Source organism: Acanthochromis polyacanthus, chromosome 8 (genome assembly GCF_021347895.1).
Source record: "Acanthochromis polyacanthus isolate Apoly-LR-REF ecotype Palm Island chromosome 8, KAUST_Apoly_ChrSc, whole genome shotgun sequence".
Lineage (NCBI taxonomy): Eukaryota > Metazoa > Chordata > Actinopteri > Pomacentridae > Acanthochromis > Acanthochromis polyacanthus.
This window is the reverse complement of record NC_067120.1, coordinates 8,141,191-8,168,614: the sequence shown is the minus strand read 5'-3', so window position 1 is coordinate 8,168,614 and position 27,424 is coordinate 8,141,191. Positions and strand designations below refer to the sequence as shown.

At 42.2% G+C, this 27,424-nt stretch overlaps 1 protein-coding gene across 1 annotated transcript in view; it reads right to left on the bottom strand.

The window, feature by feature from the left end:
- Nucleotides 1–4,566: 4,566 nt before the first annotated feature.
- The window catches only part of LOC110948202 (neural-cadherin-like), a 98,711-nt gene continuing 75,853 nt past the window's right edge, over nucleotides 4,567–27,424 (bottom strand). The window contains exons 23-33 of the mRNA XM_022189631.2: nucleotides 25,200–25,414; nucleotides 23,476–23,603; nucleotides 23,159–23,286; nucleotides 20,258–20,381; nucleotides 18,673–18,856; nucleotides 18,282–18,448; nucleotides 15,651–15,915; nucleotides 14,112–14,295; nucleotides 11,838–12,088; nucleotides 6,221–6,375; nucleotides 4,567–5,606 (exon numbers count right to left, since the gene is read on the bottom strand). Of these exons, the coding sequence (XP_022045323.2) occupies nucleotides 5,049–5,606; nucleotides 6,221–6,375; nucleotides 11,838–12,088; nucleotides 14,112–14,295; nucleotides 15,651–15,915; nucleotides 18,282–18,448; nucleotides 18,673–18,856; nucleotides 20,258–20,381; nucleotides 23,159–23,286; nucleotides 23,476–23,603; nucleotides 25,200–25,414 (2,359 nt within the window). The 3' untranslated portion in view covers nucleotides 4,567–5,048. The remainder of the gene's footprint in view (nucleotides 5,607–6,220; nucleotides 6,376–11,837; nucleotides 12,089–14,111; nucleotides 14,296–15,650; nucleotides 15,916–18,281; nucleotides 18,449–18,672; nucleotides 18,857–20,257; nucleotides 20,382–23,158; nucleotides 23,287–23,475; nucleotides 23,604–25,199; nucleotides 25,415–27,424) is intronic.

Genomic DNA, 27,424 nt, shown 5'->3' with positions numbered 1-27,424 from the left:
GGTGAAATGTACAGCATTGATCATCTCGTGAAGCTGCAGTGTTCTGCTCCTGGCGTTCATATGGACGTTACTTTGATATGTATTGCCTGTTAAACATTGCTGTAGGCCAAGCACACCCCCACATGGCAAAGGTTCACCCCAGTGCGAGGAGTCTCACCACAAAACCAGCTCAGGAAACAAGAGCCCAAGATGCTGGCCTGAAACCTACAGGACTTAAAGAATCAGCTGCTGCATCCCAGAAGTCTTGTGTCTGAGGCCCGGCAGGTCAGAGCTGTTTTGGCAGCGCAAAAGGAACCTGCACGATACCAGGAGGATGGTTTTAATGTTGCTGCTGCAGGTGTGTATTCCCATTATTAATATTTTATTCGCACCTGAGCACAAAACTGCATCCCAGCCCCCACTAACAACTCAAAATATAATACCGGTGCAACGTGTTTACTGATTCCAGATAGGGAGAATGGAGTTTTAAACTTTAATATTTTCACACTAGGAGCCAAACAGTACAAACAAACTGAATATATACCATCTGCAGGTTACACACTGTAGTTTTAAAAATGCCCAAGGTGTATAAAATGAAGGAGCAAATGTACAGACGGCATTCAGTGTGATCTCTGAATCAGAAGCAGGAGTGTATGCATGTTTACCACCCACTGAACCATCATTCTGAACCTGTAGGTGAATGCTGGAATGCAAAATTAGACACCATGCTGCTGTTACTCAGGTGACGGAAAATGTCTCGTGTTCATTTGGACAATCCCTTAGTAGGAGTTTGTTTTTCAAGACTTCACTTCTAACAGGCGAGAGGCAGTATATCCAAAAATAATGACAAGGCACAACCTCTTCTGCTTTCCATTACAAAGAAAATCTTGGAATTGATTTTTCGTTCACCTCCTTGAGATAATCTCTGAGAGTTTGAATTCCCCATTGCATGCATGAACTGTTCCTGTGTGGTAAACCAATCATTCTTGTACTGTAAAGCAACTCCAAGGACCAAGGAATGTGACGATAACTTTAGAGATGCAAAAAAAAAAGGCTATACGTTGCACATTTAGGAACCATGTCAGCACATCTCTCTGACAAAAACAGGTTTCTCTTACACCCATTTAAATACTGTAGGTGCAGCATAGTCGCCGGGTCTCCAGCTGTGCAGAGATCACCGCAGCTTTCATTCACCCTGCGAGAGCCCGGGCCCTCAGCAGTGACCCCCTCACATCAAACTCGACTGCTCGTGTCCTGTCTGCGCGCCGAGTTGTCGTGTAGGCTGTGTCGCTCTGTCACAAGACATGTCCCACATTTGCAGCCGCCATCGTTGGCCAGCAGGATGAGAGCGTCTGTCAGGAGAGCTGACACGCATGCCACTTTACTGGGCGACTGACAGAGGGCCACGCCACACTGTCACTTCTCCCAGATCTATTGCCTGAGGATAAACATGGACACACATACACACACACACACAGTCACTCACATGCGTTAATAACACAAGAGTAAACAGAGTTGGAATCTCGGAGAGTGACTGACTGACAGGCTGACTGCACGACCGGCCGGGGCTGAGGAAGCTGGAGCTCTGTGTCACCCCTCATTCTTACAATCTCCAGCTGTCACATCAAACACTCGGCTCCCGTGTTGCTCCTCCTCCTCCTCCCAGCTCCACAACCTTTCCTCTCCTCCCCCACCTCACCCACCCACTCACCCCCGCCTTCTGTGCTGAGATCTCATCAGAAATGTATCCTGTAGTGCAGGAGGACGCAACACTCAGTGGATCATCCTTCTTGATAGTCCCTGAGTAAATAATGTCTTATGCTGGTTCCTCCCCCACATTCATCCGTTCATTCATTCTGGGGACTCTTTGGGGTTCCACATTGTGAAGAATTTCAGGGCTTCGGGTTTTGTAGGAAGCTAGCAAGTGATTACACTGAAATCCAACATGGAGTGTTTTGATGATGTGTTTGTTCACCATGAGCCTTCAAAAACTCTTTAAAGTTTGCTGAAGGAATTAATGTTAGAGTCCCTTCCTTCTGTTACAGTCTCATCCTTAAAATGCAGGACAAACAGGCCGGGAAACAGTTTTTACCCATGGTCCATCAGCCTTCTGAACTCCAAACAATAACACACAGTGTCACTTTTAATAATGCTGCTCATCTCCTGCCCAGATTTATTTTATTTTATTGCTTTTTATTTGATCGCAATACGTCCTCACTGTATTGTATATGTCTCGCCTCTTTTGCACATGTTGGAATTCTTAATATACTTTTGTTTTATATTCAAATTTATTATTTATTGTTATTAATTTAGCTTGCTTCAGTGCAATGTCCAGTGGCAGATACTTATATTTTTGTCATGCCTCCATGTATGCTAACAAAAAAGCCATTCTATTCTATTCTATTCTATTCTATTCTATTCTATTCTATTCTATTCTATTCTATTCTATTCTATTCCTGTGTGTTGTTTTACAGTGGTATAAACACTGTACTTTGATTCAGTTTTGAGGGAGCTGTATTTCACTTTACTTATGTTACTTCTGTATTTTACTTCACTGCAAATATTGGACCACTATAGTTACAAATTACTTTTCAGATTAAGATGTGTCAAGCTTCTAAAACACAGATTAAATCAGATTTACAACATTTTTTGGCTTGTAGTCGAGTTTATAAAAGCCACAAACTCATCACTCATTAATGTGGATTTTCCCACCAAACTTCTTTCATGGTTCTGTTCTCGGCTGTTCAAACACAAAATGATCCAATATTTAACAAAAAAAGCAAAGATTAGAGAATAAAAAATTAAAACAAATGTGCAGCATCCCATTAGTTAATAAAGTAGTTAAAATGATCTCTACTTCAACCAGCTATGCAGATGCTTCATAATGAGGGATTAGAATTAATAAGTTATTCTAATAAAACAAAACCAATCGAACAGTTTTCTGCATTGTAAGTACTATAACTTTTTAGAATTTTACTGATTAAGCTTCTATATTAATGACATGTTTTCAATTTTACAATTTTTTGTGCAGTAGAGTAGTTTTTCTAGTGTTGTTCTGATACTTTTACTTACAGTCTGAATTTGCTGTTGTCCCAAAATCTGCAGCAGTTCTTCGCTTGTGCTGACATCCAGTGACTGTGAAAGCTACAGCATAAGATTCAAATGAATTCTGAACTAATCGATCTATTCTGTTAGGTTTCGCGACTCATTTATTCGGGTTTTTTTTTTATTTATAACTGCCCCTCAGGTGCTGCTGCAGTGACCATGCAGCTGCTGCTTGTGGACTTACAGCGTCCTCTTATGGCTGAAAGGTGAATTACATCCACTGCAATAATTAATAGCTGGATGTTTCTCCACATTATCCTTTATTTATTGAGGGTAATTTTGCTGAGGGCAATGCTGTATTTTTTAACAGCATCCTTCTCAGTCCCTCCTGAAGCTGCAGGATTACACAGTCTGCTGGACAATGAGCAGCAGCACTGCGATGGTGGCCACATCATATTTGTGAAGACAGAGACTGGAAACAGGTCAGGAGCCACATTTACCCTTTTTACTTTTGTTTTTCATTCAAATTTAGACCCTGTTATGCAGCTGATTACCCTTTAAATAGGAAAGAAGACTGCAGGAGTACACATAAGCCTATAGTATCTGCACTACTTTTAATAAATGCAGTAATATTGGGGCTAAATTGTAATTCATGATAGCAGAGATAACCATGAACTCATTCAAGGATTGAACCCGCTGTGGGAAATCCCACGTGTGAGTGGAGACTAACTCTGAATGTGAAGTAATGAGCTGAAGGTGGTACAGGCAGCTCGCCAATAGGTGGCAGTATGCATTCATGCAAGATATTTCCCTCTGCAACTGGATCAAGTATAATCCAGTGATAATAATAATAATAATTACTCCATACAGAAGCAGATGTACTGCTCAGATGCAGCAATGTTGTACACCAAGACTTATGAATACCAAATGAATAAATGCAAAGCTCCTTAAACACCTACAGGGAGTTTTACCCATCCTCTTAGCCTCCTATATCTCTTAGCGTGACGTTTTATGTGAGGTGTGCAGACAGACCGCATGCAGACATCAAGACCATCAGCTGCATGCAGCAGCTTTGTGTTCTTCCCAAGCGGCTCGCTCCAGTGTCATAATTGTTTAACTCCAGCAATGCCGGCCAATTAAGCATGATGTAGGGCGGCCTGCTGGGACCTCCACACTTTGAGTTCATGCTGGAGACTCCCCGAAGCTCAGGTCAGAAGGCTACAGGCTCCAAACATGAATGATTAATCCCCAAATTGACTTTGTTCTTGTCATCAGAGACTTTCGTTGCTGGTAACAGTTAGCTCAATAAGACAAGAACAGCTGTTCTAGTTTGTCATGAATGTTGTCATCCTTACAACGTGAGGAACAGACGGAGACAATTAATCCATACAAGTCTTTTTCATGTGTAGGTAATAAGAAATCGTAACAACATCTTGCTTTTTCCAGCCAACTTTTGATGATGAAAGTTGGCTTGAACTTCAAAAGCGGAAAATTTGAAGATCACTAACGCGAACCGCTGTTTGAACAAGATCGAGTTTGAAATATTATCAAAGATATTCATTTATTTAAAAGGAAATAGATAATACAAATGAAACAAAATCATTTTGTCACATAAATGATTTCATGAGTCATTAACAGCAAAAAGAATCCAGTTATCTCACAGGAAACTCATTTGCCGTCGTACTTGCAGACATTACTCTTGTTGAGTTTTATGACATGAGAAGTTTTGACACAGGGCGCCTCCAAAAAGTGCTTTCTGTGGAGTAAATACTGTACAGTGCAGTGCCGAGTAAACAATACATCACATCTGATCATTCATTGGTAAACATCTTTTATATCAAAGAACATAACTGTTCAAAGTTTCATCAATACAGTACATTTATAGCAGACTTCACATAGACCCTGGGCAACCTCCCAGTCTCAAAGTATTTCACATTTAATTATCTCCCTTTGGATTTTCACCACCGACTTCTGATTAGCGTTGCTTTTTTGCAACCTTCAGTCCTGTCTCTCTGAGTGCAGCCTCACCCGCTCTTCTCACAGTTCAGCTGCCCTCTGCTCTCCTTCAGTTTGTCTCTCTGGCCCTCCGGAGTCTTGGAGTCTCCTCTTAAATCGCTCACCACGGCTCGGAGGGTTTTGAACCTGTCTAGCCGGGTGCTCTGGGCTGCCTGAAGCCTGACTTCTGAACCCTGAGATGCACTGAGGGAGCGCACCGCCGCCAGGCCGCGTTCCTTGCTGGAGGGGCGGCGTGGCGTGGTCATGGTGCCGAGCTCCTCCGGGTGCTCCATGTCCCTGATGACCTCACACAGGTAGCGGGCCAGGTCCTGGCTGGAGAAGGAGAGGGTTTTCTGGGAGCGGCGGAAGGTCAGAGGGGATGGCAGGGTCTCCGTCTCCGAGGGGGGGATGGCCAAACGCAGGGCGATAGCTGCGTTGCCATTCCCATTGGACATACCCGCCTTGTTGTTGTCTTGGCTGAGCTTGGTCTGCGGGTAGGAGATGATGCTCTGCGGATAGCTGTAGCGGAGAGACTGAGCCGGGCTGGGCTGGAGGGAGCGCTGCAGCTCCACCATGTTGAAGGCATTCTGAAACAGAGAGAAAAGCCGAGAATGAAAGGAAAGAGAAGACGAGCTACAGTTATTCCCTTCTGTGTAATCTTTTCTGGAATTTGAGAGATAATGAAAAAAAACAGTGAGACATGACACCAATCTGAGCAATGTAGCTCAGCTAATGCCTCTCTGTGCAAATACAGCCTTTCTTCAGGCTAAGACGAAGATGCACCAAGTAGGAAGAGATGTTGGCAACAAAAGCAGCATTGATCGGCCAAGTAATTAATTGTCTGATTGCAGAGATGGGGTGGGGGGAGTGCTATTACCAGCACTATAAAAACAGAAGCATTAGCAGCTATCGGTGTCTACTTGCTTAATTTCAGCTAATTGACTCACATTCCTAGTATCTCCAGGGGACTGATATTTATTTTTTATTTCAAAGCACCAACACGCTTCTCTATCAAATGCTAATGCTCGCCGGTTTTAATTCCTGTCCTTATTTGTACATCCTGTTTTTTCAAAAAGTCCCCCAAAATATAGCGTGATGACATTTAGAATACATAACCGTGAAATGAGAACTTAAACCAGTGCGTGCGTTTAGTGTTTTATTTACTTTGCCTGTCTAAATGTCAGCATGTGTGTATTTTTACCTGGTCCTGCTCCCCTCCACCTTCCTCGTCGTAGTTGAGCACATTTTCTCGGATGTCCTCCCACTCGCCGTGGTGTGCAGACACATGGTACACACCCTCCTTCAGGCCCTTGTGCCTCCTCCAGCAGGAGTAGAGAAACAGGCCCAGCATCAACACTGAGGGGTGCCAGAGAGCAGGTTAATGCAGCAGGGAGCACTCTTACATAATTAAAATGAGATTTTGGGGGGGGGGAGGGGGGGATCTTTGGGTGTAAATGAAATTGACAACGTGAGCGGAAAGTTGTGATATAAACACTGAAGTTCTGGCGAAGGAGAAGAAATGTAAGTTTCCTCAAATGTAACATCATTGGAAATAAATAGGTAACGCAGACTGCTAATACGTGCTTGTAAACTGATTTTCCATCAGACTGATTCATCCTATAAGGCCCATTAGCTGCACTCACTGTTCAGTTAAGACATACTAATGGAACGTGCATGGAAACAGAGGCACCACCTTTACCACCTATTCCCTTTGATGTTGCTTCTCTGTTTCCTGTCTTATCAAAGTCCGCAGTTCCTCAGAAACCTATTAACTGAATTTTTACTCCTCCCAGCTTAAACTCAAAGCCTCAGTGGCTCGGCTTGAACGCAGAGAGGAATGCTGCGGGAGCCAAGCAGGAAAGGTCCTAAAGCATACACATCAATCACAGCTATTGTGTGCTGAATTATACAACATGCTGGACTGACCTTTAAAGTCCATTAATCTCAACCAATATTTTTCTCCCATCTGCCATCCTTCTCCCTCTCTTTTTTCTTCCCCTTCCTTCGCTATCTGTTTTTACTAGTTCACACTTTGACTCTCTTTCTTTTTTATCTCTGTAATTTTGTTCTTGGTCTCTATATTGGAGCTTCTCTCTGTCTTTCCTTCTCTCTTCCTCACTCATTAAGTCTCTTACTGTTCCTGTTTTTCAGTCCCTCTCTGGCCTCTGTCTGGCCTTGGCTTTTATCTCTCACACTAGATGGGATCCATTTCAACTAGAATAGTTTTATATGGTGCGAGCTAAGTATCAGTTTAATTGGAAATCTTCTGAGAAATGCAGGGTAATCACATTAGTCTGGATTTTTAAAGTAATTGCTTTCGAAAGAGAATAGTGCACCAACGACTCTTCGGGGGTCACGCTAGCAGGTAGGCAGTCATAAACAAAGACAGAAAAACAACTCCCCAAGAGCTAATCTCTAAAATCAGAAAAAAATGTTATCTCAATTAAAAATCATCTGTATTTATTCACTGCCTGAGACGACAACGTTAACTCCTCAGCTGCTGGACTTTTCTGTTTTCTATGCTGTTCCCGTATCAGAAAGAGAACCACAAGGCATTCCACTTGATCCTCGGCATGGGGTGGAGGGGTGAGCCGTATCGATCAGCTCACCTGGCCTTCGTTCACTCTTTGCACCCTCGCAGAAAATGCGTAAATCTTGATAAGATCCAACCAGATAGGCCCTCAACCCCTCCTCACCTCCAGAAGAACCTGCTCCGAGGGGCTGCCTGCAGGCCTGCACTCACCTGATACTAAACTAAACACTAAGCACACCTCTATTCACAGCGCAGTGGAGCTGAAACCTTCCACCGCGCACACACGCATGTGCAATTAAACACAGGTAAACACAGGTTTCCTTGTGCACTACATCTACAGCCACTACAGCCTGGAGATGTGTGTGTGTGTTTGTGTGTGTGTGACTACATTCCAGTGAGATCAATATCACTCAGGGAGGAGAACAAATATCGCAGTCATTCATCAATCTATAATACTGCTGCCTCTCTGCCCTCTAACAGTTACTACGAACAGGGATTTTATGATGTTAGCTCGGACCAGACCAGCATTATGAATGATTGTGGAGTAAACTGCAACAACACAGCTTGATCACGACACTTAACCCTTTCGCTGTGCTCTGCAGTCGGAGGTTAATGGCGACAAAAAGAGAAAAGAAAAAGAAAAAAGCGAGCCACATGAAACACGAGCGAAAGATAACAGGGAAGTGATGAGTGAGCAGACGGAAATGAGACAGGTGAGAAATGAGTGAGAGTTGGGAAAAACATCATTTATTTATACATCTTTCAGAGCGTGAAAAGAAACAGGCACTTTACAGAACCGTTTGGCATCCAGGACCCATATGGGAAGCTAATTTCTTCCATTCATCAAAAACAGAAAGTCAGATTTGATGTTCGACTAATGAGGGTTGGTCAGACATCAGCTCATCTGGCTCCGTCAATAACGCCGGCTGAACTCGCTCTCTGGTCGGTCTGTGATGGCTTATGTAAAACTTAATAATGGATGATCATTTTAACTTTTAATGCACGTTGAGGCAGAGTCAGAGTCCCCCTTTAATTTAGCACCCAGCTAGCAGCCTTGCTTAGTGCGGTGAGCGTGCAGCATGCCGGTGTGTATTTATGGCAGCGGTTCCTGCGGTGATGAGGGTCATCGTTAAACAGCTACATCCTGTATAGCCAGCTGTTCATTAAACTCAAACACTGGATGCATTTCATTTACACATTTGGCAAATAGGACTGCGGATCAGGAGGTGAAGTAGTTTCTTCTTTTTAAGTTTTAGAAAAAGATTTATTTTTCCCTTTTTTTTCCTTTCCAGGGTGTGAAAATGTAATTACACTCACCAAAGAGTGCTCATTCTAATCTGAATTACATAAAGGGCCAGTCGGTGATTCTTGGTGGAGAGAAAAAGTTTGAAGCTTTGAATATAAATGCCTCATCTGCGACCGGGCTTCAAATGTCCAGCACCTTCTTTTAGTTAGCATGCAGGCAACACATAAATTTTCATAAATGACGCCGGGGCCACATTTCATCATCTTTGAATTCATTATCAAATATTGAAGACTGCTTTATATGTTTCACTCTCAAGTGTCACAATAACTGATGTCCCAATACTTGCCACATGCCCTGGAGGGAATGTTGAGTCAGTTAGAGAGGCAGGGACAGTGTATTGAATTGCCCAAGCGTTTTATAAACCCGCCTGTGACAGAAAGACTCGTAAACAGCTCTGTGGCCCGACGGAGCAAAGTGAGCAACGATATGCAAGCTACTCGCACGCAAACATTTTGTCCTTCCATCTTTGTGAGGACCAGAGAGAGAGAGAGAGAGAAAAAGCTACAATCCCTCCAAAACTAACACAATTTACTCATGCCTTTCCTCAACCTTAACAACGAGTTAAAGTGATCGTCCATCTTTTTTTGACACTATTCTCCAGATATCGATGCATACACATTTAAAAAGGCCCTGCTGGCAGCAGATGTGGGTAGATATTGAATCTTGATCAGTTTAGATCTTAACGCAGCTTATGAGAGCAGCGAGCACGCGGTTTTATTAGACTGATACAGGCGGGCCAGTGTCATCGCTGTTAAACTGGTTCTAGAGACGAAGAACATTAGCTGAAGAATCCATTAGCTGATCGGTTTTGATGGATGATCAAAAAGTTTCCCTGGCTCATTTCAGCTTTTCTCTGTTTTTTTCTGGTGACACTCTAAACTGGGTATCCTCAGGTCATGGATAAAACACTATTAAAATGCAACCCGGGGTTCTGGAGAATTTGATTGGCATTTTTTCATTATTTTCTGACATTTTACAGACTTAATGATTCATTCTGGATTCACTGAGAAAATAAACAGAAGATACATCAATAATAATAATGATAAAAAGAAATTAGTCACTGCCTTATTTATGTCTTATTTTTTCTTTGTGAAAATTGAAAACGTTCCCTCGTAGTGTTTTGAAGGTTCATCTTAAGGTGCTGCACTTCTCAGATTACACTGTAAATGCTCAGCGGTAAACACGTATTCCAAATAAACACAACATTTCTTACAATTTCAAACAGATTCACAGTTGCAACTTCTTTTAAAGCCAGAAGCCACAGCTGACCTCTCCTCATTGGACCTCTGTCTTATTGACTTTTACTTTCAATGCTGAATGCCATTGAAACTTTCTGTGCATCAACAAAAACCAAGGCAGATGTTCCACCTTTCAGACCCCTGGTTTAGACAAAAAAAAAATACATCCAAAATATTATTTTTTAACTCCTACGTGCCTGGACAAGGTTGCTCATGTGTGTATTTACAACTTCTCCCTTCAGTAATGCTCGACACTCAGGCATCAAGTCTTAAATCTTCAAACTTCAAAATTCAGCAGCTGAGCCTCAGCAGGCACAAAGAAAAGACCACATAGCTCTCATTTCATAATTATTGATTTTGAAGATTCTGCTCTTCACCTACAAAGCAGTCAATGGTCGGTCTCTGGTATACGTTTCTGAACTTGTGACCCCTCAAATGTCAGAGTGCAGTCTCAGATTTTCGATAAGGCTTCAAAGGGAGCCTTTTTTCAGCGAGGGCCCTCAAACTCCCACACCTACGAGTAACCAGCTCTGTTTTACTTCAAAAATATTTTCAAAAATCTTCCTTTTCAAAAGCCTCCTTGTCACTATTAGGTTATAATTAAATAAACTGAACATAATGTTCCTATTGATGTCTTAATCTGGTGCTCTTATTTTGTCTCATTTATCACAGTATGATTTGCTTGAAGTGAGCTTTTTTTGAACACAAATAAGAGATAATACCGTTACTCTGTATTGTGCAAGACTGCAAGCTGTGCTATTGCTGGGAAATGTGCTGAGAGACTGTGCTTGGTTTATATGTATTCACAAGATATGTCATAAATTATTAGTTAGATTTTTTTTCCCCTCAACACAGACTCACATTCAAGCTACGCCTTTAACCTGCAACCTACGGATTCTAAACCATAACACTGAGATTGTCTCTGATGAATCATCTTTACGACGTACTTCAACCTAAATCTAACCTTTATCCTCGAATCAACCGAGAATGACCAGGGGACAATAAAAACTGTCCCATTGTCCTGACGTTGGAGGCTTTGCTTGTTGTGTGTGATGATTACAGCTCCATCCACTGTACATAACACTGAAGTGCACAATATGGACACATTTAGGTTGACTTGGGAAAACAGAAATGTGGAAGGAAAGCCAACAAAAAAAAGACATCAAGGGAATAAAATGAGTGGATGGCGGGATATAAAATAAGTTGGACAGATAAAAAGTAAGACTGTGAGTGAAATTGACTTCTGAAGACAGAGCGTAACATTGGAAGAGACAGGGGACACAGAAGTGATGAGAAATATAGAAAAACGCATAAAGAAACCCTCCGATACACCGGGGACTTTTACAGCTTCCCCATGAATCACAAATTAAGACATACAATGTTTCTACTCTCCCTGCTTCTCTTCCAGAGTAGATATTTGTTTCATGTTTCCACCAAGCCTCCCATGGTGAAATCGCACCCTCGCACAACTCAGGAGATCAATACAGCCACAAGATACGTGTGTGAGCAGATTTCACAGGAGTAAACAAAGGTGGGAAATAAATAAAACCGTGGTTGTTACATGAAGAAAAAAAACATAACATAGTGCAGTAATTGTACCGTGACAATGACAACAAACACAAATCAAAAGATACAACGAGATGAAAAAAAAGATGCAGACACACAAAAGATATTAAAAAACATGAGATGCTGACAGTATGGGGTTACCACAGGTAGAAGAGGACATAGTCGATGTAGCTACCTAGAAAGGCCATGACGCAGATGCTGATGGCGAACATGGAGCTCAGGCTGAGGCTGTTGCCGTCCTCGTTGTGGAACATGGCGAGCGTCACCTCGCAGTGACGTCCCCGGTAGCCTTCGCTGCAGTGGCACGAGTAGCGGGACGGCGAGTGGGCCACACAGGTGCCGTGGCGACAAGGCCGGCTGGCACACAGCGTGTAGACACACACTTTGCCCAGGGAGCTCTCTTTGGTCATGTGGCCTGGGGGGCACCTACACGGAAGAGAGACGCGGGGTGTAAAGCAGAGAACAAGAAACACTTGGGAAGTTGTCAGATAAAAAGAACACTGAATTCTACTGAGCTATGAGACCTAAGCTGACAGTGTAAAAATAAATCCCTCAGGAGTTACACCTCTTATATCAGATTCAAAGATATGCTCTTTGAAGGTTACAGAGTGTCGACTGTAACTGGGGGAAAAAAAAAAACAGGTAGAGGAATCGAGAAGCTAAAGATTGGCTTTGCAGTCGTAGTCCTTCAGTATATTTGTACAAAATATCCCTGAATATCATTCACCCATAGCCCCCTGCTTCTCTCTGCGCTTTGTATCCTGAGGCGGTGCGGCAATCACAGAATATGGATGGCCAAGTCCCCACTGGTTGGAGTCTTGAAATCACAGCCAGACTTAGTGGTCCTGCAGAGTTTAAAGGGGGCAGCCGAGACTCTGACAGTCACTGCTGTTATACACCATTCTCTCAGGTTGACACACCATTAGACACACTGTGCAGTGGGGGTACACTCAGGTTAGCTGCCCCCTGGTGGACACTCTGACTGCAAGCATGCTGCAGCAAACTTGGACCAGATCATTATGTTCTCTAAAATGAACTATACATGCTGTCTGCATTAATTAATACATGTTTGGTTTATTTTTGCATGTGTTGATTTTTAAGTCATAACTACTGACTTCATTATTGACCTTTTTCACAGCAGATATTTTGAGATCCTGCTTTTGTGCAAGCTGGTTCATTGTCAGGAATTAGTGTGATCCAGTCATCAATAACACACTGGTGCTTTACCGATATGTCATTGCTGCCAGTAATTTATCACTGACCGATACCAAAAGTCTTTCACTTTGTAATCAGCTATCGATCAAACTCTGGAAGCCACAAGTATTTATATGTTAATATGTGCTAATAAATAGTTAAGTCCCTCTCAGGTCATTGATTTAAAGTCATCCCTGTGTATTAAAGTACATATTCTTTCCATGAAAATGACTCCTTTCACATCAGCTCACCTACAACTTAAACACGGCAAAGTTACGCGACACAATAGTAAGTTGTGACATTGGAGTAATTCAACCATACACGTTCAAACCGGCAGCCGATTCCGAAAAATAACGACACTGAAAGCCAACCCCTAAAAGTTGACAGGATTGGTTGCTTAGTTTTGTTATGTACAAAACCCAGGAATTTTGAATCCATGTGTTTGAGACTGCCATCAGTACACTGCAGTTTCAAGGCAGAAATGCTCAGTCATGGTGTTGACTACTTATTCGCTCATCTCGTTAAAAAAACAACTTGAATTTAATCTGATTTAAAACACCTGTCAAAAGAAGATTTCACAAAATCCAAAAGTTTTGCTCTAACAATGCAAAGACGGGCCACACAGTCACTGTGATAATGTTTGCCAATGCACTCTACACTGCTGCCTTGTTATTTTTATATTGGACTTGCGTTTTTAAAATGTGTTTGAAATTCTGACTATAGTTTGATTTGTCTGCTTTTCATTGTTATCACTCTTGACATGAAGCACTTCAAGCCACATTCTGTGCATAGAATATAGTCACTTAGATACATGTTGTGAATTGCCGTGCTGTTTCCTCTGACATATTGTATTTTTAGACCAATGCACTTGCAATCTGCTCACTGAAGATTGGTCTTCTTTTTTTCATATGTTGCTTTGAAACCTCATACAAATAAATGCCGATTGCCAGCCCCAGTTCATAGCTGACAAATGATAGTAAACAGCTTTCAATCTGGAATGCTTTTTCACATTGAAAATCAGTTACTTCACAGTTAAAGCACCTGCTGTAGTGAATCTATACTGTGCTGCTGTGCAGGTCTTTAAATACTTTGTTAATGCAATTTGCCAACTGATTGTCAGCTTAACTGATTTTATTATAGGCAAGGCTGTGGTCTGCATTTCTTGTTTCTCAGATGTAAATATGTCCAGAACATGCCTGCACATTCTAAGGGTTCATTAAAATGCTGGATTATTTATCCTGTATGTTTACTGCACCTGCACTCGTGGTGTCTCCAGAGGTCCACGCAGACCAAGGGAGGGGAGCAGTGGTGCTTTCTGCAGGCATCTGAAGAGCAGCCGACAGAGACACCCTGTGAACTGACCACTTGAAGCCCCTCCAAGGGCTGCTCCCGATCGAGAGGGATGAAGAGGCCGTTAAACCTCACATCTCGCAAACAGCCTGGTGGAGAAAGAAAGCGAGAAAAGAGGAGGGATAAAAGAGAGTTTACAATACCAAAAGACACACTAAGACACCAGTCCTCGGGCAAAATCTTTTATAGACACACATTTACAGCGCGGCAGGGGTGTTAAGTGAAATACACAGTCACACATGTATTAACACACATCAGCAGACTCGTTGACACACCTGCAGACCGGTGCACACGTGCGCTCTCACGCAGGAAAACACACAAACAGCCTCAGGCGAAGCTGTCAGCATGGACTTTTTTCTCTTTTTTTTACAGGATATTTTCTCTGCTGGTTAGTTTGCTCACTCTGTGGGAAGCACAAGGTCTAAAACATCATTTAAATACAGATCAGTGTCACTGACTCACTTTCTCTCATCTGTTTGAAACTAAGGGAGAAAAATACCTTTGGGCCGGGTTGTGAAATGCACAAACCCCAGTAAGTGGTAGGGGATAAACACTGAATCATTTGCATGTCCAACTGTGTATTCTACTCGTTTGAGCATGTTTGCTCATTGATTCTTTCACACACTAGCCTATTTGTAAATTTATCGATCATCAGTTGATTTCTATGCTAATCTCGCAATTCATCCATTATCGCTTATTCATTCTAATTCTTGCAGGACAGCAGCCACCTACCAAGGAAGCTCCTGTTGTGGCCCGAGGGAAAAGAGTGTCCGAGCATCACCACAGAGGGGTCAATGATGATCTCCTGACTCCTACTGGGTGAGTTTTTTCACTTTGAATCAGCTATCGATCAAACTCTGTAAGCAACAAGTATGCATGTGCGAATATATATAGTTAAAGTCCCTCTCAGGTCATTGATTAAAAGTCATCTCTGTATAGACATTCTTTCCATGAAAGTGACTCCTTTCACCACTGAAATGGCTTAGATGCTAAGATCTGACGTCCCTGCCTCTCTCTGCTCTCACCCCTTCCTACTGAAGCACACCAGCTCACCTACAACTTCAACACAGTAAAACTAATTCAGCCAAACATGTTCAAACCGGCAACTGATTCCAAAATATGATGACACTGAAAGCCAAACCCTAAAAGTTGACAGGATTGATTGCTTTGGTTTGTCATGTAAGAAACCCAGGGATTCTGTATCCATGTTTTTGAGACTGCCACCACTGCAGTATCAAGGCAGAAATGCTCAGCCATCGTGTTGAGTGCTTATTGACTCATCTTGCAATAAAAAACACCATACGAACACGTGTTTGCCCATTGACTGTTTCACAAACTAGCCTATTTGTTAATTTATCGATCATCAGTTCATTTCTACGCTCATCTCACAATTCTTTCATTATGGCTCATTTAATCTCATTCTTGCAGAACAGCGGCCACCCACCAAGGAAGCTCCTGTTGTGGCCCGAGGGAAAAGAGTTTCCAAGCATCACCACAGAGGGGTCAATGATGATCTCCTGACTCTGACCGGGCGAGGCTGTAACCTCCTGCCGTCCTCCACCTCCATCCAGTCGCAAGGTAAACTCTCTTCCATACCGATCCAGCTCCACCTCATGCCACTCTCCATCATCTAGGCGACGGTAGGGCAGTGTGACGTTGTAGTCTCCGTCTCCGAGGTTGTAGAGAACAGACAGCAGACCCTGAATGACCTGAGAGGAAGCGTGAAAAAAATAAAGATATTTTAATCTGTCGCAGCAGCTCCACGTTTGAAGTATCAAAACTTCACTACTGGAGACTTTTTCACTGCTTTGAAATAAGCTGGTCAGCTTTGTCATCAGCTGCAGCAACACTATTTGTGTCAGTGAACATTTCAGGGCCTGAGAATAAAACTGCAAAACGGGGTGACACAAATTCTAGCTGACTGACAGTGTGACAGACATGGAGTCCTGCCATATTGTGCTGTGTTGATGGCAGAAAACAGGTCTTGAGCTTAAAACCTTAGAAAAAAGAAAGTAGGCCAGCTCCTGCAGCGAAGAAAAGCCACTGAAAGTTGGCCTGGGCAACTATTGTATAATTTAACTACATGGACAGAACTCTCTGTGGTGAACATGCCTGGAAAAAAACAGGAGGAAAATTTCAGTGGTGAAAATTAATTCAGCAATTTTGCAGCCATGATGCTTCGCAGAGATGCCGCACACAGAACTACGTGGCAGAAACCGGAGTCATTCCGAAGGGAAGGTATACAAGAGACAACAATTATCTTCAGCAGTTAAGGATGAGCGAACACAATGGACTCAACCAATGAGAGGCTCACATAACTGCAGCTTGTACATGTCCAAAGCTTAATTGGAAACAGTGGGGCAAGATAATTCACATTCAGCCCAGCCTGCATTAACTATTGCTCCCTCAGCATGGGCATCTCAAATGAGCCTCCCCTACTGGACACACACACACACACACACACACACACACACACACACACACACACACACACACACACACACACACACACACACACACACACACACACACACACACACACACACACACACACACACACACACACACACACACACAGTAAAAAGCTGACTGTACCCTCCCTATTACTATACCCTGCCCTCAAGTCCACAACAAAAAAGAGCACAGGACTCAATCAATAGTCAGGAAAAAATCTGATTATATAAACTTTTCTGCTGCGCCCCCAGAGATCTATGCAATCACCATTAAAATGTTCAAGGAAATGTCTGATGTCTGAACTTTCACATTTCAAATGAAATTTAATCTAAAAAAAAAAAAAAAACTCTGACTTGTGAGTTTTACTGTTTTGAGGAATTACTGGTCTCTGACAGTACTGTGGTATAGGCCAGAGAAGCATTTCTTTCCAGAATGCATTAGATAAATGTTTTCTTTACAGAGACACCATACTCCTTGGAGAGCTGCATGCTGTTTATACCCAGCTGGCCCCTGGTAACCTTTGTGTGAAAGTGTGGTTATTTATTCAGTGTGCACTCTATCCCGTATCTACCCTTAAGAAAAAAAAGGGCAGAGAAGCAGCCTTTTAAATTAGAGCCTGTTGTCGGAAAACACACCAGGCTTGTGCTCAAGTGTTTCTAAGAGCTTTGAGACAACTGGGCTGAAAATTCTTGAGCGTGCTGCTGCAGACAGACATCAGATGCTTTATACAGCTCACCGATTCAGCTCCGGAGAGGGTTTCCCAGCCCACATACAGTAAAGGCTACAGCCTTTTCCTTTTCCTGTCACTTTGGCAAGGCAACAAGGGAAGAGGACAACATTGTTTTTTTCCTCTTGTAGTGTAAAGACCCAGGGAAGAACAAGAGATGATGCTTTAAACAGTGCTGTCTGACAAATAACAAGCCCAAACTCAAAGACAAGATGCTTTCAACGACAGACCAGCGATGTGGAATACCACAGAACAGAGACAGGTTCACTGCAAACAGGTGACCTGTGACTTAGCCAAAAGTGACAGTTCTAACAGAGTCGTTTACTTCCAGGTGCTGTTCACACTCGGCCTGTCAGTCAATGAGACGAAAGGCTTTGACAGGAAACACTGGCTTCATAACCACTCAGGAAAGTGTCAAGCAGGCGAGGCTTGCTATTATGGATGAGTGGGGCAGACTTCACTGGGTGTGAGCACCGTTTCTACGCCGGTTGTGGCAAAGTAGCCAGCATGTATGCTTCCAAACCATGAAGTACAGAGCAGGGGACCTGACCTTCTGTTACAGCGCACACACATGTTCTTTTGCAGTTCTGAAATGTGCTTGAAAGATTAACCAGAGACAGAAATAACCTTGAATAAAAGGCCTAATTTTTTTAAATAGCATCCTCTCAATAGCGCTATTCTGCAGACTTACTGAAAGACCTTGTTGACAACATACATATGTCAATCACCAGCCCCCTCAGAATCCTCCCATATGTCTCCAACCCTGATATTACTCACTCTCAGCCTGACAAGCGTTTGCAGCAATCATTGTCTGGGCATAATCACCATTTTAAGACACACAAACGGGACAATCGCAGCTGTCAAGGTGAAGGAGAGTGACCGTTAGTGACTCACCTCTAAACGGAGGTATTCATTCTGCTCCTGGGAGAGCAGGCTCAGGATGACGCCGGCGGCAGCCCGTGTCCGAACACCAACCTGGACTTTGGTTTTTCTCGCCGGCAGGGACCACATGAGCTGCAGCTGAATGTGGCTCCGGCCATCAAAGGAGAACTCTGGGGCCACTTGTCAATCAAAAGCACAGAAGGCTTGTTCAATTAATTAAAAAGTCTAATGGGAAATACATGAAGATATCAAAGTGGCGGGAAAAAAAGCAGTTTGTGTAAGGCAAGGTTATCTTCCCAGAGCAGCAAGTTCCCCATATGGTTTGTACAATTTGATATAAAGCAGACTGTAGCTTTCCCATGAATACATCGCTGCCAATTAAAAAGCAATGCCGTGTGCTTACCTTGATCACACTGCGGCCCCGTAAACCCTCTTTCACACAGGCAGCTGAAAGAGCCCCGCTCCCCGTGACAGCGACCCCTGTTGCCGCAGGACGGAAGCGCCTCCTCGCTGGTGCAGTGGCCATCAATAAGAGCGCAGCCCGGCAAAACGTTGGAGGATTCAGCCGGGGAACCAAGGTCATAAAGCTGAATGGAAGCAGAGGAAGAATGGGAGAAAAAGAAAACGTGAAAAGGAGAATAACATGGAGAAGGGAGCGAAATGAAAAGGTTGACGTCTCTGTCCTTCCTATCCTAGTAGACGAGTGAAAAGAAATGAGATTGCAGACAGAGAGGTGTGATTAAATGTGTGATAGTATAGATTTCCATCTCATTTGGTACTTCTTTTTATGATAACGCATTTGCTGCAATGTGTCAGAGGGCAGAAGGTCACGGAAACAGCATCACCATTAGCAGTACTTATTATCTGTACATTAATTACATTCATCCAAGTGCTTTTTTTAAATGTATGTATACTTTGCTTTTTATTTTATACTGTTTTATACTCGATAATGAATAGGTGGACTCTTTAGTCCAAGTCACTTGTAACTCTGTAGATGAGGATTTTGCATTGAAATTCATTTGATTTGCAAAATATGAAATGTTACTATAGATTAACCTACAGAGCAATACATGACAAACTACATTAAAATCTGCTTATACATTAAAACATTATATACTTGTAAATTATTTTTCTTTTTTTTTCTGTTTTATACTCTAAAATCAAGAGTTGGACGGTTTAGTTCAAGGTAGTGTCTACAGATACGGACCCGTACCCGTAGCCTGTGGGCTACGGATACGGCACTTTCCATTTGCCAGACAGATACGGACCCGTACGCGAGTCTCACGAGTCAAGAAGCTGCTAACCACTGCAAACTGTTGAAAGGTAAGCAAAGGTTAAGGTTAGGGTTAGTGTTAGGGTCAGGTTTAGGGTCCGTACCTGTAGTACCGATGCTACGGGTCTGTACCGCTAGCGTCTACCGGGAGTCACGTGACCAGATCTCGCGTATCTGATTGGCAAATGGAAAGTGCCGTATCCGTAGTCCACAGGCTACGGGTACGGGTCCGTACCTCTAGCAACAACCTTAGTTCAAGTCACTTGTAACTTTTCCAGTGAAGATTTTGCATGGCATGTTGTTTTAGATTAAACTACAAAGCAATGTATAAAGGAGACAAACGTGGCCACAAACTGCATGAAAATATGCTTACACATGAGGACATTAGTGAGAAAAATTCATCAAGTTAAAACTCAGTAACGTAACCTCCACTCACACCATTCTGAATCACACGTGGCACTTTTGTTTTTGTCCATACAGAGACTGAATGTGAGTCGAAGAAATAGTGATGAGCGAGCAACATCAGCATTCATCAGATTTTTCCTGTGCAGCCTTGAGGTTGCATTTACATTCTTATTGAAACTGAGTCCTCCATCACCTCTGTGCCCTGTCATCCAAACAGGTTTAAAAAAATAAAGGGGTGCAGGAAAGGAGCCTATTCATCCAACCAGCTACATAACGAGGCCTCATGATGGTTTGTGCGTAGTAAACTTACCTTGCTGTCCACGAGCAGGTTCCTTATGCAGCCGGTATAGTGTTTGTGCTGCAGCTGGGGGTATTCGTATGATATGTTCTCATTGACCCCTCCGAGCTGCAGTACATAACTTCCATTCAGGTACCTGGGAATGAAGAACAGCGAGTGAAGAATGCGAGCGGAGGAACAAGAAACAACAACAAAAAAAAAACCCACCATGAAAGTTCCCAAGGTTATAATTCAGAACACAACTCTCAATATGGAGAAACAGAAAGCAGGCAGAAGAAGAAATGGAACGCAAATACCCGCCTCATAAGCTGTCAAGGTTAAAATTCTTATTTCCCATCGATTTTTGCTGAGACTGTCATTACTTTTACTGCTCCCTGACAACAAATGTGACATCTTATTATTGTTTTTTTCTCCTTTATTTTGAATATATGCGTGACGGGTAAATTCCATTTGTCCAAAGCAATCACAAACACAAAATGATTCGCTACAGCACCTCCAGCTTTTTTTATTTCAAAAGTGGATGCAGAAAGTGATAATTCTAGCATGTTAACTGGGGAATTTTCTCTTTCATGGCGTAACTATTTGCACCTCCCGATCTCTAACTGAAGTCACACCGTAAAAAGGGTCTTAAAATTTACAAGTTATTACAGATAATGGCGGTGGTAAAGCTCTTATGTGCGTTGTTAACTCCATAAACTCTTGGCTTAATTGCACAGCATAATAATGAGCACAGCGGCAGACCCAGACCACGACGGCAAACACAGCTGCGATGAAGCGAAAGCGGCTACTAGTCAAAGATTAGCTGGTGTTTTAAGGATTACATCGGTGGATTTCATCAACGGTTTCTTCCCTCCCGAGAGGACAACCTGCTACATTGAGTAACTGAACATTGCACGCCTGAGTCACTATCTGATTTCATTTCAACAAATAATACAGCTTGTGCATAAACACCATCTCAGATACTGTTTACTGAACATGAGGCATGATGCATTTTTGAATATACTGTAAAATAATACTGAAGATTATGAAGATACTAGCCTTTGAGGAAACGTGGGCTGATTTCAGTTTGTTAAATATTACTTGAAGGGAAAATACATCACTGATGATGCTTTCTCTGGCTGCATCTTCTTGTATTTAATGATTTAGTGCTGTCTCTTGTTATACATTGCCAAAAAAAAATCTAAAAACACTACTTTGGGCTTCAAGAAAATTCCTTTTTTTTTTTTTATTTGTGACAATTTTTCTGAATCTCAAAACTCAAATGCAGGTTTGACAAACTTTTTATCTCATAAAAATTGCCAGAATTGCACTATTAGCCAGAGCCAGACACTGTTAAAACTGAAAAAAACATTGGATTTTCTTTACAGCAGTCTCTGAATGATCTGTGATGTGAAGTACCCTTGAAACTCTTCCAACATCACAATATTTCATCAAAATCACTTTATTATATATGTTTTATTTAAAATTTTGTCAAAAATAATTCATTGACACTGAGCAGATTATGTAAAAAAAAAAGAAGAAAATTCTCGTAAAGCTATTAGTGACTCAACCAACAATCACATAAGCAAAATTTCTGACTTTAGAATTTCACCTTTTCGGCTGAACTGCCGGCTGTTTTCACACAGACTGGATAGAATGGAAACAAATTAAGAATATATGTAGTAAAACATCTATGGCATGCAGAGTCACCATGTCTTCCAGTACTTTACACCTGTGGGCACTTGATTGCTGATTATTTTCCAGATTTTGTTCAATACACTGTCAAAACAAATGCAACTTTTTAATGTTTTATGGCATTCTAACGTTGCTATACTGCACAAAATAAGCCATAACTGTGCAGGACTCAATACTGCAGTAAGAAATGAGCCCACTGGGAGAAAAAAACACCCAGAAACTGCTTAGGGTTCAGAGGGCTAATCGAAAATGAGTAGACAGAATAATCACTACTAAAAATAATTGCTAGTTACCATCTTCACTAACTTTTAAAAGGTCTTGGTGCGGCCTAGTAGCTGAGTGTTCGGAGTTCACACCGTCTGAGCAGCAGACTCCCGGTTGGATCATTTGCTACATGACACTTTGCTGCTCTTTCTACCTGATTTCCTATCTCTCTTTTGAATAAAGGCGAAAACCCCCAAAAGTAAATCATTAATTACCTTTTAAAAGGTCTTAATTTAAATGTTACAGTCCCTAAGGCTTCATCTAATCTTTTAAAACCCCAGTTCCAGCTAAGAAATGCAAGGTAATGACGGTGCTGCTTGATGTTGTGTACGTTTTGCATCAAACAGCAGTATTACAAATGTCACCGGTAAGTTCGGCATGCCAATAAATTAAGCATCTATCATTAAAGTGCTACCAGCTACTAGTGTTTGGTTTCTTATGGACAGTTTCCAAGCAGGGTTGTGACGCTCTACATGACAGCATGTATGATTTACAGTAATAAAAGCTAGTATCTACCTACTAAGCTGGTAAACAAACAGTTCTTCATTTTCATTTTAACAATATTGGAAGCTGCTGCAGATATGAGTGCTAATGTTCCTCTCCACAGCCCTGGGGGGGGGCATTTAGACAATGTCCCTATGGGCCATGCAGCGTTTTTTGCTTTAAAAAACAGCAAACAGAACAAAACCTTTGTGGATTAGTGCAACCACAGAAAAAGAACCCCAGAAGGCTCTCTGGAGAAATTCTAAACCTTAATTGTTGCTTACTTGCCTCAAAACAAATGCATACTCACTTATTTATGTGTCTACTTATGTGCCCATTTGTTATTATACTGTAAAATATATTAAATACAACTTATTATTTATCTTATGATTTATTCCTGGGAGCTTCATTGTTATTGACTTTTTTCTTTTTTTTGTTTGTTGTTTATTTGTGCAGTTAGTCACACTTGTTTCATTTAATTATGGATCTTACTTGTCCCTGTTGGGTGTAACCCCACGGATTTCACAGGATGAGCGGTCCTCTGTCATCGCCCAGGAGTCCACGCCTTCCGTCTCCATGACAATCGCACTGGAGCATCGATCCAGAGTGAAGCGCACTTCCTTTAAATTGGAGGAGAGCAGAGAGAGAGAGGGGGAGAGCGGTCATTGCTGCTGCTTGGGTGGATGTGTGAGTATACCGCTGCCTGGCACTCTCCTAAAAACTGGAATATATTCTAATCTGACACCCTGTCTGTTCGCAGGCTTTAAGACACACTGACATGCAGTGAGATTCGCATTAACGTCTCTTACTTTGCTGTTGCTCCTCACATCAAGGCGATGCCAGCGTCTGTCAGCTACACCGGCATTATTCGTTAACTGGAGGACCAGGGTCCCAGAACCGTGGTTAATTTTCAGGCTGGGTGTCCCACCAATCAGCTCTGAGGACGATAGTGATCAGAAATAACACTCACTGCTCCAAAGATCATTATTAAACAAAACTGTAGCAGAAAAATGAGATCTCTTACTGATTTGTAGAATAAAAATAAACAATTTAATTTGTAAGCACAGACAAAGTATAGAGGCTGATGAAATACAGAAGGAACAAAAAAGGCAAAGGAAAAAGAAGGCAAGATGCAAATAACCTGTTTGCACAGGCACAGGAAAACAACCCAAGGGACGTATGAAAGTATCTCACCTCAAAACAAACATGCAGTAAGAACAGAAACAGAGGGTGGCAATACAACATATCCCCGCTGCAGCAGCAATCTCAATGACACCAGTATTAAGGTTATGGAAGACAGTTAACCCATCGATGGCAAATGGAAAGTAAAAGCCAATTAACGAGGCGGTTCATCCAAATGACTGCTCACAGTGAGCTTTGTGGATTATTTAGTAATGATGACACTGTTGTCTGAATATGTCTCTGCAGATTTTTATTTATTTTTTGGTCAAATCTCATTCCTAAATGGTGTGAGCCTCGCAAATGAAATTGAATTCACCTTTTCCAGATTGAGGTGGAGGCAGAAATCTGGGAGAAAGATATCTCAGAAGCTGAACAAAGAACTATCTGCATTGCTGGATCCCGCCAGCAGTGAATTAGGAAGTATGTTTGTGTGATTCTGTTGAACCAATCCATTGTGTAAATTACAAAACTGCAGGTTAAGAGAATGGTAATTGGAAACTGTATGTATTTACTGCGTATGTGTTTGTATCAAGACAGATAATAGCTTCAGCAGTGACATCAAAATACACCATTAACGCTGTTTTTTAAAAAATCCATCATTACTTCACCACATCGTTGCTACACACACATCCTTATTACTTAAATCTTCATTGTCATCATCATCATGACTTTAATTCCTTTCACCAATTTTCTTCTGCTCCAATAACCAAGAAAATCACGGTCATTTAAAAAGACGTCACTGCCCATTGCACCAACAAGTAACATGACTCATTGTAGTAATGAGGCTCCTTCAAAGTTTTTCAGGGCGCATAGGGTTGCGCTGAAATATTGTTATTATGACACTGTATCATTATTTATATAAATATTATGAATATGAAGCGCTATTTGCAGAAAGTGCTGTGCTCCACTCATCTATACAGTTTGATCAAATATTTACCCCCATCCTTCACCTACAGGATTCAGGACTGAGCCTTTATGTCAGCATGAATAAACACGGCTGCTGTGTCCTTGAGTGAAACTACGAATTCTGCTGAAACGCTGCTGTGACACTGAAAGAGGGGGTTAAGTTAAAAAAAAGAAAAAAAAAAACAGAATTCCTTATGGCACAAAGTGTTGCATCCACATTAAACAGTGAAGCTGGGTTGCAACACATTAGGCACTTGCTGTATAACTCAGTCGAGTGAGCGCCCATATCCCTCTGAGGTACACTAACGAACAAAATTTGCCTCATATATCTGATTAGCTACCACCCAGTAATTAAACACACAAAATTAAGTTCCACGTTTTTAGTGCAATAATGGTACCGCAGGCCCCCTTGGCACACATCTAATTATCCAGACTCCTTCTGTACCTATGGCCATGTAGTCCTCACTGTCCCCAGGCAGGAGGGTCGCCAGCGGGCCGGCGTACAGTAGCAGTCCGTCGTCTTCCTCCGTCATAAACTCCAGTGAAAGATGGCTATCAAAGCATGGTCTTATAGGGGGAAACCAGGCATAACCGTTGCCAAGGAAACTAAGTCTGGTCTGCTGACAGTCTGGCCCCTCGAGCTGTGGGGGGCAGTGGCACCTGTAGCACCGAGGAGAAGGAGGAAAATCAAGGCAAAACAAGGGGAAAGAAACAATCAGTGTTATTCAGTTGTGGAGCTCAGAGAAATCTTCACACTGTCCAATGTCTGGATACGTGCGTGGCGACTTTTCTCGTCCGTACGTGACAGTCTTGTCAATGCACACGGGCAGAGGTTTGACTTTGCCGGTATGCACGCTGGCTGTCAACATACAGCTGGGAAAGCGCTTTTATCAATCAATTGTTTGCATTACCCACAATGTCCTGAATATTCACTTCTGCGTTAAATCAATTAGCCACGAACACGGCACTACTCCGGTCTATTCTTTATCTATCAGAGCTGTCTGAGCTGAACTCTCTGGAGACTGTTCCTGCTCGGCACATCACGTTTCCTTTGTTAGGAGATAATTAATTCTATTTCTCTCACTTTTCAATGTGTCATACGACCGCAAATTTCCTCAGCTTCTTCTTCTTCTTTTTTTTTTTTTTTCACTTATCCCCACCTGCAAGCTTCTCGTGTTTTTTTTAAGGTGTTACACTTTCTGGCTGATATCTGTGCAACTGCCTCTTCTTGTACTTATCTGCTTTGATTAGAACTTGAGTGTTAGGGATCACTGCTCTTGCATTCGCTGGAAATTAAATGTTGTTTTTTTGTTTCTCGAATCTGAATGAGATTGCTATGGCAAATATCAACAATCATACAAAAACAACGTAAAGAAAGAGATGCGTGTAGTGATGAAAAACAGCCCATTCAATCACTGCAATGGCGAGGACGGAGGCGAGCGGTTGATCTCATCCTGTCCTCACCACTGCAGGCATGTGAGACAAGCTGGCTTTGCTGATAATGTCAAAGCCATCTATTTTCATGCAGTGTCTGAGGAAGGCTGTGTGTACTGAGGCTGTTAGGGGCTGTTTCTCCCATTGCTGTTTATTCTGCAGAGGGGCAACACATGTCAGGAATACTGATCCATACGCAGCAAAAGGGACGGCTTAGGCTCAGTGTAGCCTTATGCATACATATGCACATGCCGAGCACAGCCCCTCACTTTCGCCACACTTTCATGTGTCTCCGGAGAGCAGTGCCAGTCCAAATCAGGAAGTACGTGGCATGTTTTTCTCACTTCTGACTGACAATATCTGATCAACTGCCGTCTGAGGTTTTCCTGTTAAGCTCCTTCTACAAAGGATAGAACCATGAATTGGATTCTTTATGACTGGACTACATTCACATGAGGGCACATATAGCACATATGGGGAGATATCCTTCCTGCAGAACAAGGGCTTCTCTCAGCAGAGTGCAGATCAACTGCAGCAAAGACTATTTGAAAGATAAAGGGGGAAAAAAAGAGAAAGCGAGTTCTGTACATGCTATCTCTGAAGTCTGTGCCTTTGACAAACTTGCATGTTCATGTAAATGGCATTAAATGAGATTTTGAGAAGTTGTGAGCATAGAGGGGGGCAGAGTTATACTAATCCCCTTGCCCTATATTTATTTAATCTGGGCATTAGTGTGTGCATGAAATGAACTGCATGCTGTTTTCTCTGTGATAGACGCCCACAGAAACCTACACACTTGAAGGTGAAGGCTGTTGTATCGACTAAAGAACATTTATCAATATTTAGAGTTAATAATTTAAAGCACTGGCTGATGACCTTGTTACAAAGGCTGCGTTTGTTATTTACAGTCAGGTTTTGCAAATGTAGCGCACAATACTTTAAACATTTCAATGTCAGGCTTTAAAACTACATACTGCATCTAAAAATTTTGGCAAGATGCATCCAGAGCTCAGTTTTTAGGATGATTTATTTAGAATGATACATGTGCATTGCTTCCATGAGAAACAGATTCAAGCCTTTTGAAGAAAAAAAACCACGCTGCTCTATATTCATTTGGCAACACCGAAGAGTAGCTCAACACTGTTGGGTCAAGATTTTTTCTCTCAAAGGGCAGTGTTAATAATTGCGGACTCAGTTTCCACGGTGTCACTCTTACTGTGAGGCTAACAGGACTAG